General features: G+C 32.5%; 3 protein-coding genes across 3 annotated transcripts in view; 1 reads left to right on the top strand and 2 right to left on the bottom strand.

Annotated features, from left to right (window-relative positions):
- The window catches only part of LOC111621632, a 15,233-nt gene extending 14,713 nt beyond the window's left edge, over positions 1-520 (bottom strand). Inside the window, exon 1 of the mRNA XM_023363839.1 lies at positions 325-520. Within this exon, the coding sequence (XP_023219607.1) occupies positions 325-500 (176 nt within the window). The 5' untranslated portion in view covers positions 501-520. The remainder of the gene's footprint in view (positions 1-324) is intronic.
- Positions 1-603, top strand: part of LOC111621633 — a 32,997-nt gene extending 32,394 nt beyond the window's left edge. The window contains exon 4 of the mRNA XM_023363844.1: positions 470-603. Within this exon, the coding sequence (XP_023219612.1) occupies positions 470-570 (101 nt within the window). The 3' untranslated portion in view covers positions 571-603. The remainder of the gene's footprint in view (positions 1-469) is intronic.
- An 8,715-nt stretch (positions 604-9,318) lies between these two features.
- On the bottom strand, positions 9,319-10,334 carry LOC111621615. Its single transcript, XM_023363807.1, has 3 exons — positions 10,163-10,334; positions 9,687-10,088; positions 9,319-9,609 (listed from the first exon to the last, which is right to left on the bottom strand). Exons 1-3 carry the CDS (start codon positions 10,268-10,270, stop codon positions 9,553-9,555), a joined length of 567 nt encoding a protein of 188 aa, XP_023219575.1. The 5' UTR covers positions 10,271-10,334; the 3' UTR covers positions 9,319-9,552.
- Positions 10,335-10,775: the final 441 nt, after the last annotated feature.

Genomic DNA, 10,775 nt, shown 5'->3' with positions numbered 1-10,775 from the left:
GTACTTTTCCTTTGTTTAAGGGTATTTGGGCAGTTTATTCTCTGTTATATTCTCAAGTAAACAATACATACAAGTACAGTACAGTATTTTCTGAGGAAACACTCGTACTTATTTTTTTTAACCCCATTCCCGATAACCCGGCATTTTCACAAACTCGGCCACCCTTCGGTCCACATTAGGCCGAGTTTACGAGGTTCTACTGTATCAACTAATAACAAAATTTAGTTTAATTAAATATAAACAAATTTACTTGTAATAAATAAGAATAAATAACTAAAAATACAACCAGTGTTTTTATATATTTATTATGAAAAATATACTTACTTGGCAATAACGCGGAGTACATTTACCGACAGTGGTAGTAGAATAGCTGGTGTTTGTAAAGTAGATTTCAATAAAAGTGATTTTAATTTTTCTCCTCGTTTTAACAATGAAGAACCGCTAACTGTAACATCTCCTCCTTTTACAGATCTCAAGATTACTTCTTTCGGAACATTCATGATTGGTCTTCCTGCTGTAATCGTTCTCGAGATTACGGATGCTTGTAATCACGAGCAGCTATGTTCATGATAATCAATGACAACACTCACTACATGATCGGTTGCTTAATTTCTAGTTAAGTGGAATTTATTAATTATAAACAAGTTATAAGTAAAATAATAGATTAAAATATAATTGTATAAGCAAAATGCTAATACAGTTATGCAAATAGACTAAATTACCGCGTATTAAAATTTAGTGATAATTCATACATTTTTTATAAAATGTTTTATAACAGACAATTCTTTGAAGAATGTTTACAAAATCTCTATTGTTTTGTTAATGTTTCGAGAACACTAAAATCACATTTCATTTATTATAGAAAAAATCGAAATAAGTTATGGATTTTAATTCTTTTTCTTAGTTCTATGCCCTTCAGAGGGCGTGGTGATATTACCAATTGACGGCTTTAATTGTATCTTTCCACTGTTTGCGGTGTTGTGCCATTTGGATGGCTTCATACATTGTATGTCCTGTAATCATCATTTTAAGAAGAATTAATTATACTAAAATATACAATTATTTTTGATTAAAACAAATAGTTTCTTTTTCTGAAAAGAAAACACCGCTGCTCTCTACTTACAAACACTGCGTGTATTTTGAAGGATAGTAAAAAGTATTGTTATTGTAGTTACTTGTGTACGGCTGATCTACGGGATAATGTTATCCGGAAGGACTTTCAATCAGAAATTGGCCCCTATTTCGGTGTTACAAATGTGAAAAAAAAACCGGAACACGCCAAGTATTCAAGCTGCCTCGCGGCTCAAATTCACGACTAGAATTCAGTATCTTTATCTATTTGGCCACTTGTAGTGTGTACAGAGTATGCACGAGGATTGTCCTCAGGTGTTTTTAACTTGATGACAGTCTCAACTGTCCTCAAGTTTTATCTCAACTTGGTACAAATATGGAATATCATTAAAAAGAGAATTTTCCCAAACTTCATCTAAAGAGAATGGCCAATACAAGTGAATATCTTCAAAACAAAGAAGACATATTATAAGTGATTATCTAAATGAAAATCTTGAAATGATTGATAACTTGCGCTGCAAACAATGTCACGGATTATGACATTGTGCTGTTTCTGGTTAGTGGTATTTATTTAAAAACCATCCAGCAAATCTTGAAATTCAAATCGTTTGAAAATGAATGGAGTTTTACAGACAAGTTTCCTCAATCCAACTCGAATAAGACAGAAAAATAAAACTAAATTTTAGACGTAATTTGCACAGAAACAGTAAATCCGATAGGATTGACAAAGACTTTACACTGTTAAAATGATAGCCATCGATGTCGTAAATCGAATTCCATTCTGTACGATTATTGGAGACAACTGGCAAGTAGCTTCGAGGTGTGAGATACTGACAAGGAGATCTTATGAGGTGTTCGTCACGGATCCGAATATAAGTGCGCTTTCTACGTTTGCTTAATAAAGGTTCATATCAAAACTTATCCACACACAATGTTACTCGGATCCGTGACAGAGACCTCCGTAAGGTCTCCTGGTAATCATGGCATAAATTATGGAATTGCAAAACACTAAGGACTGGGTTATAAACTCCGTACCGTAATCATATCCGTATTTGCAATGCTGGTATTTATGGTAGTAGTTACAAAATACAATAAGATCGTATCCGTAAGAAACCAAACTTATAACGTGAGACAGCAATGAGTAACGTGCTCTGTCACGTTCTTAGGACAAAAACATCTCTGTGATACAAGATAATAAATAAAAAGAAGTAAGTATTACGTGGAAACCATTAAAATATTTAAGAATATTCGGTCAAAATGTTAGATTCAGGATGACTAATATCAAACTAAATAATATAGGCTGCTTGTTTCTTTTGTCGAGGATTATAAAAATGGTGTCGACTAGATTAGTAGTCGTTGCCACTATATGATCACATACTTTAGTGTCAAATGTATATTCTCTTCTAAAATTAATATAAAAATCACTATCTTTACAATATTTTAAAAAATATACTTACCTAAATGTTTTAATTCTCTGACTCAAAGCAGTGACGAAACCAAATTAACGAATATGCTTATTCACGTGTTTACCTCTCACCAGTGTACAGTACATTGTTTGAACTTAGAAAATAGACTCTCCCAGTTATAGGGGTCGAAGGGTTTTTTAGAAGAGTCAAAGGGCAAATCGAAGTATCGCTTTTTTCCGAGCACTTCTAATAAACTTTATTTACTTTTGTATTGAATGTACTTGTTTAAGTATAAAATCTTTATATCTCAGTACTTCAGTTAATTTGAGTAGTGCTGAGTATCAATCTGTGGACCACGGATACCAAATTTCCGCCAATGTGTCCCCGGGGACTTTGAGTTCTAAGAAGTATTTCTTGGAATCATAAGAAGTAAATGGGGTAGGAACCACAGTGAGACGAAAAATAAGAAGAAATGCTTCATGACAAGAAAATTTCGAATTCAAAAAGTGGGAAGAAGTGTCGATTGGAGTGGTAGAGTACGTGGAGGTAGGGATATTCTTATCATAAAAAAAAGTCTTGTTTTGATAGAAAATACATAAAGGATTCCTATAATAAAATAACAACACTTGGTACCGTTAGTGAAGGAATATACTTCGAAGGAAAAATAAAGCAGATAATACGAAAAGCTGGTTGAAGTGTTGTTAGAGTTTGTTAGAAGAATATTGGAAGGTGCCGCAGAAATTGAAAGTATAACAAGAAACTGTGCTTCAATGGGTTGGTTAAAGATTCATCATAAATCTGCAGAGGTTGCGAACATCGGCTTCGTTTTCCATTAACACTTCCATTTACAAATATTTGTATTTGCGATGACTATAAAAAGACAATGATAACATCTGTTTCCTCTTCAATTTGATGAGGTAAAATTTGACCATAGTGAAATGTTTTATAATGACATATTTGGTATTTTAGGTTATTTTACTATTTAGAAAAATGAGAATTTTGAGGCTCTGTTTTTAGTTTCAGTTTAAAAAAGAATTCTTTCTGATGGCATGATTTTAAAACATAGATAGATATACAGTAATAATTAATTTAATGTAAGACACTGATAATACGCCAGTTAAAAAGAAGATAACTCTTTTTCCAAACTATAAAAACTTCTGAAAATGATTATAAATTGGAAACATAATTAGTTTTTGTTATTTAGAATGTGTGCGATAAATTCTTTACATAAGTTTCTCATAATAATTTCTCTTTAATTAATTTCAATACATTGTTATTTACATTTTTTATACAGCTACATACAGAAGAAAGATCCCAGATTGGCCTTTATTAAGCAGACGTTCGATCTATATCATCTGAGTTTAAGATATGAGCTAGAAAATTTAAGATGGAAATGCAAATTATTTATCATTCAGCAAATAAAACTGCAGAATGTCTGTTCAATCCATGATTTTACATGTGAGATAGATGATCACAATATATCTTATTATTGCTGGAAGCTTTCGACAAACACGGAGAAAGCCTATTTACAACACACGACTTTATGTCCTGTAAAATTTCAACAATTGTTAGACTCGTATCTCGAGAGGGATACGAATCTGTTGGCGAATTGCGTTTATTTCTATATATAAGCTGTATATAAGTGGAGGAAAAAAACTCCACTTATATACAGCTTGACGTACGAAATACAGTAACTTTTATGAGTATTTTGTTACTGAATCTTTTAATGTAGCTCATTTCTATTTGGAAGATATTCTGAATTGTGAAGTTATATTGTTTTTCTCATATATTAAATCAATATTTCTGTCGGATTACTTAAGCATTTCAATACTTTTCCTTTCATGAACATCACGATAGATTAATGACCCCCGTCACTTACGTGTCATTAGCCATTATACGCAGGGCCGGATCATCGCATAGACAAATGAGACAAATGTCTAGGGCCCTGTTTTTAGAAGGGCCCAGTCAAACTCTATCGCTGCTTTTGGGCGCGATCGTTCAAACTTCGCCGGCAACGACCACGAGGTCGTCCACGATGCATTTTCGGTGAAATTAACCTATACAATTCTCCGTTGCAACTCGTCGGCCCGGGTTGAATTTTTGTCGATGCGTAACGAAAATTTCCCGTTTTTGAAAAAAATAATCGTGGCTATTGTATCGTCCGAAATTATTTTTTATTTTGCACAAACAATATACAGTTTAACCCGATTATAACGTCATCGGATGTAACGACAACCCTAATATAATGTCAAATTTTTATCGGTCGCATGATTTACTATACTAGATAATGTTAAAAAAAAACCTACTTGTAACGACATAAAACCCTGTTTTAATGTCATATTTGAAACACTCAAATTTACAAAATTAGATTACAAATTTTATTTAACAAAGAAAATACTACGTGTTCAGTCCTAGGGTCAGAATCCACTTCCTAGAACGACTGTGGGTGGTACTCTCACCACCTGTCTTCGGTTTGCCTGTTTGTAGAGAGAGTCGCCATTTTGTATTTTACTTTCACTCGGTTCTCGGTCCCGAGTACCTACAAGTCAGGTTTTTTTTTATGTGTGCATGATTTGGGCACTTAATACTCTGTGCCAAATTGCAACTCCTGACATGTACTCCTTCATACCTCTAAGCTAGTAACACAGCAGGCATACGATTTTATAAACAAGACATAGTCTTGTTGACAGTTAATATTTTAAGATAATATTGTTATTGTATAAGAACTTTTGTTAGATATTTAATAAAATAAATTTCAATCTTTTAAATTTATAAACAAACTTCAAACTTTTCTAGAAAAACTAAAATTTACTGTTGTGTATTGAATATTTTTTATTAATAAAAATGTAAGATTTGTTTTAGTTTTTCACATTATTTAGTTTTGTTTTATTTATTATTTTATATTTTTTGTGTGCTCTATTTCTTGTGAGAGGGGAAGGGGGCCCCGGTAAGAAGAAAATGTCTAGGGCCCCAAAGTGGGTTAATCCGGCCCTGATTATACGTATTGATAATACATATTTAATACGAATTTAAAATGGTTCTCCATTGAAACTAATTATGTTAACTTCGGTTTTTAATAAAAATATCAAAATATATCCAAATGAAAAAATATTAAGAAGTAAATGCAAACACGAAGGCCTAAATATAGTTCCTTGCAGTAGGCAAAATGTGCTATTTTTTCAGATGAAATACTATTTAAATCGATTTTAGTCATAAACTCTGCAATTCTATTCGATATTAAAAACATATTTTACAACAATTAAATAGGAAACTGTTTGAAAAAGCCTCTAATTACATAAAGAACCAAATGCATAACTTTACAAATTTTGCCGCCCCCTAAAAGGTAATTTTGTCGCCCCCACTACGGTACGCCACTGACTAGATCATCTTCTAAAGTATATATTTTTTTGTTTTTATATTTTTCAATATATTTATTTTGTTTGTAAGAAATAAAGAAATAATTTTTAACGATACAATAGCCACGATTATTATTTTAAAAAGTACACGCTAGGCTTAACATCGACGATAACTCAACGCGCAGCGACACGCAACAGAGAAAAATTTCAACACGGGATAGGTTAATATTTTTTCGTACATAATCGGTTATCCGAAAAATAAGTTATCCGAACAACCTCAGTCCCCAATTGATTCTGATAAACGACGCTCTACTGTACTACTATCAAAGTCAATGAATTACAGTAATACCTCAGTTTTCATTGCCTTCGGTTATCGTCGGTTTCGGTTTTCGTCGATTTTTTCCACGAAAAATTTGTCTCGGTTTTCGTCCGTTGCCTCGGATTTCGTCGGCGTTTCTACATGACCTCGCTGCTAATTTTGCGAATAAACAAAGTGCGACTCACTCGTTTTTCTGCTGTGTGCCGTTGTTTCTCGTTGTGTGAGCGTTACCTCGCGCGTGTAGCCAAATAATTCCATTGCATTCCTTTCTTTTAGCTCCATCATGGGATCAAAAAAAGTTTTCAGAGCCAGCAGCCATTCGAATTCCATGTTAAATGTTAATTTTATTCTTTATATTTTGTGTTTGTATTTGTCTTTTAATTTCTTCATTGTGTCTTTTATATTTATTTTATATTAATTTCTTTTTGTTTTTAGTATCAAACACTATATTTATTCTATATAAAATGTATTTCGGTAGTGTCTAAAACGAATTAATTGGATTTATATTGATTCATATGGAAATAATTGCCTCGGTTTTCGTCGGTTTCGGATTCCGCCGATACTTTTCGAACGGATTATCGACGAAAACCGAAGTATCACTGTATCTAGTCTTTGAGTGCCTATTGTTTTCACCCTTAAAAATACAGGTAATAAACAAGTTTGCCGAATACATGTGCCGCAATCGTATAGGTTCTCGGTTTGTTTATATTCTATGCAGAATTTGACATTTTAAAGAACTAATAAAAAATAAACAACATAAATTTATTAAAATTGACAAAAGGTCAAAGGCATGACTTTTTCTTACTACCCTATGCCAAACTTGAAATTTTTTATAATGAATTTATTTTGTTTTACTGTAAACTGTTTATTTCACGTGTAAAAAAAAATGTAGGCCTGTACGTTAATGTGAGTTCGTATACGTCATTGTACATCTGTCACTGTCATTACAAGTACTGAGCAGTCAGTCGATCATTGCTTTCGACATATTTAGGAAAAGTGAACCTAATACCTTAAAAACAAAACACTTCAAAATTCAAATACTGTACATAACACGTGTATTCTTTACAGTAAAACACGTGTTCTACGAGGGATCATGTGGTTTCTTCTTGGAGACAACTGCAGCTTCTCTCTCCGATAGACATCGTCGTTTTCAGGGCACTTTAATGATTAGATAGAAAAGCATCCGGAGTCGGTGCCCATCTATCGCGTGCAATCTACACTAATTGGTCATCGATTGCGTGACTAAATGATTCTTTCTTTTGTCTTCTACTGTTTTCACATTGTAGCGGATCCCAAGCCCTCCTAGCTGCCAATACAGTCATTTCCACTACTTTTCTGCTTGCATTGGGTGACCAGATAGTCTATTGACTCTGCTACTATTTCTCTAGGGGGAGACCGAATCAACTGTTCCATACAAAATCGTCTAACTGGTTTACAATTACGAAACTTGCAGATATCATAGACAAAGGTCTATTGAAGGAAAGCAAATTTTATTGGATAAAAATACTAGTACAGAAAGCTAAATAATAGTTTTTCTCGAAACGTATTTTGTTTGCTCGCAGGCGTTGTTTCCTTTTTCACCTCGCTCGAGGCAGATTGTAGCGCGGACATTAAGGTGGATTGACTAATGCAGTTTACTTGTAGAATATATAATATTAACCAATGTTTACGGGGTTCTATTTTATATGTTGGTTATTTCTTTTTCGTGAATTATTCATTAATAAATTTATATAACTTTTTCAAGATTTTTCGACATATTTTAATTTAAAAAGTTCTTAATACTTCTACCAAAAATAATACTAAACTTATGTATCAACTTTTACTACTTACACTTGAAGAAAAATGTAGTAGTAATGGGAAGAGGTGAACTGATAAAGTATGTTAAAGAGTTTGTTAGAAGTGTATGGAAGGTGTGGCAGAATTTTAAAGTTTAACGCAAGAAACTGCACTTCGATAGACTGATTAAAAACTTATCATAAGTCTGCAGAAATTTTCCTTAGGAGCAGGAGGTCCCGTTTAACTATATATGAACTTCTGGTGCAAATCGTAAGTCACATTATTTCAATTTAATTAAAATATTTCCCCTGAAAGAAGTTAGAATAACCGGCACGTCTCTACTGTTAAAAGAAATATTATTATTATTATTATGATAAAGGAAAGAAAAACAACTGTTGGCGTGCCACGTTTATCACACATGCCAAGAGCCGCTTCCTAATAAATAGAGCAATTATCCCATTCAATTTTGGGGCTTAACTTTTAAGGGGAAAGAAGATAGAAAGGGTCGTGTTGCATACATATCTCCAGAGAAGTCTGTTTGGTTACAGCAACACCTATATAGCTTTTATGGAAAGCTGGCCTCTATTAAGGTGTTACAAACGTGATGAAAACCCGGAAAAATCCACGTGGTCAGCTAGTTGGTGAGGTGAGAATCCCGACTAACTACCATTGTTGAAAATTTTCTGAAAACAGTAAAAATAATTGCTACATAAAACAATCATATGAAATATTTTGTGGTTTTTAAAAATATGTTTTTCTCTTATTTCTACAATAGTAAGACAAACTGATTGCTTGCCCAGTAATGTTACAATAAAAATTGGAAAGTTACTAAATACAGAATATTCAACCGTTTTCAAATCAAGAGCACATTTAACAAAATATAATGTATTTCTAGAAAATATTGGCATTTACCAAATGTCGCCGGTAAAGCTAAGCAACTCGTTGCTAAATATTTCTGGTTTGTTATCAACCGCTCAGAACCTATCATCCTGTGACTAATGTACATTTAGAATACTTTCAGTTAAAATTCTTATATATTCGTTACACATTATCAATCTTCGCATTAATTATTCTGGGCAAAACGTTATTTCAATTCAAAAATTTTCACCTAAACAAAGTTAGATGACTGGCATGACTATTGTTAACAGGAAAAGTATGATTAAAACTTTCAGCCTATTTCCTCCCCATTTCAAACAAACAAAAAAGGCTGACACCAACGACTGCTTTTATATCTAGAACCCTCCTCCATTGGTACACTTTCATATAGAGCTTCATGACCTTAATAAGTTCATTAACCGATGCCACGTCTTAATAATTGGTTCCTTTTATTCTGCAGTTTTATATTTATGAGACTCATTGTGACTATTGCAACTCGACAGCAAAATGAAAGATGAGACAGCAAATCTTGAAAACCTTGATAAAGTTTTTATTTCACTATTAAAAAGAAGGTTTTTTTTACAGAATTATAACGTTTGTTTAAAAAATTTAAAAGTAAAATCACTGTTCAGAAAATTTCTTGGCTATATCTTTGCAGATGAAGTCCTATTTTCCACTTCGATACGATAACCATCGAAGCCACGTCAGTCATCTTAACACAATGTAGCATTATCTTCTCCACAGGAGCTCAATTGGAGGTATCATTATTATCGATAACAGCAGTAGAGTTTCTGGTGAGCATTTTCTGAAGGAAAAAAAGAAAAAAGGATTAAGACATAATTACAACTAAAATTTCAAGTAAAAAATAAAAAATTCAGTTACCAAAGTAAAATCTGAACAACTAAGAAGGTACAGAGTGATTGTAATAGTGTAAATCACAGTAGAAAAGTTTAAGACACTTTGTACAATATTAGTCGATTTCTCCCAATTAACATTAATTTTCTTTCGTTTCTCTTCACCATTTTCACCATTATTTTCTTTACCATTGTTTTCTTTACCATTGTCTTCAAAATCAGAGAATATTTCTACAAAACGTTGTCTCCATTTTTTTACGACATCGCTGGGAGGATTCAATATCCGCGGTGCCTCCTTATAGTCTATAACAGATTTCTTGCTCACTTCGTCCCATTCATAGTACAGCTTGTCCACACATTTCAGACAATACAAGAATAACATCAAGAAAATAATCGGTATGCCCAAAAAACAAATTGAAATGGCGATAATCTGTGAAAAAAAAAAAAGTACAGAAGAAGTTAATATCCATATAAATTCAATTACATCAAGTCTAATTCACTTACTTCGTACGAAGCAACTTCATGCGTGGCCATCTTAAGTTCAGAATTTACATAAGTTTTACTTAAATTTTCCAGTATCTTCCGTCCTATTTCGTAAAATATATTGGCCATGTTTAAACAGAATCGTGTCTCACACTATTTTGCAGAAAATAAGAGCGATAACGATAGACGAGATCGTCATACATTCACATTTATACTCGAGAAGGTAAGCGGTATGCAAATATTACGCTTATCTGTAGATGACGTAACAAAGGATATTGAAAGTACGTAATCTCGTATCGATTTTTAAAATGTTAATGAGATTTTTTTGCGTAAATATTTTATATTAAAGCAACCTTTATGCTTACGTAGTTGATTCAAATTAGCATATTTGGCTGCGTTATGTTCCTCCATTAATTGTCACCTCTGCAGTCTTGTGTATTATAGATGTGACTATTATTCTACTTAAATCTTGGATATCATTGGAAATTAATTAATAAAAATTTAAAAAATAATTTATATGTAAAGTATACTTTAAACTTGTATTTTATTTTTATTACGAACTTTATAGTTATAATAAAAAATATATATATATTTTATTTAAGAAGTATCCTAAATTGTTACTAGATGGCACTAC

This window comes from Centruroides sculpturatus, unplaced genomic scaffold (assembly GCF_000671375.1).
Source record: "Centruroides sculpturatus isolate CEXI.00-Female unplaced genomic scaffold, Cexi_2.0 scaffold232, whole genome shotgun sequence".
NCBI classification, from domain to species: Eukaryota; Metazoa; Arthropoda; class Arachnida; order Scorpiones; family Buthidae; genus Centruroides; species Centruroides sculpturatus.
The sequence above is the reverse complement of the archived record's forward strand: the minus strand, read 5'-3'. Positions and strand labels throughout refer to the sequence as shown.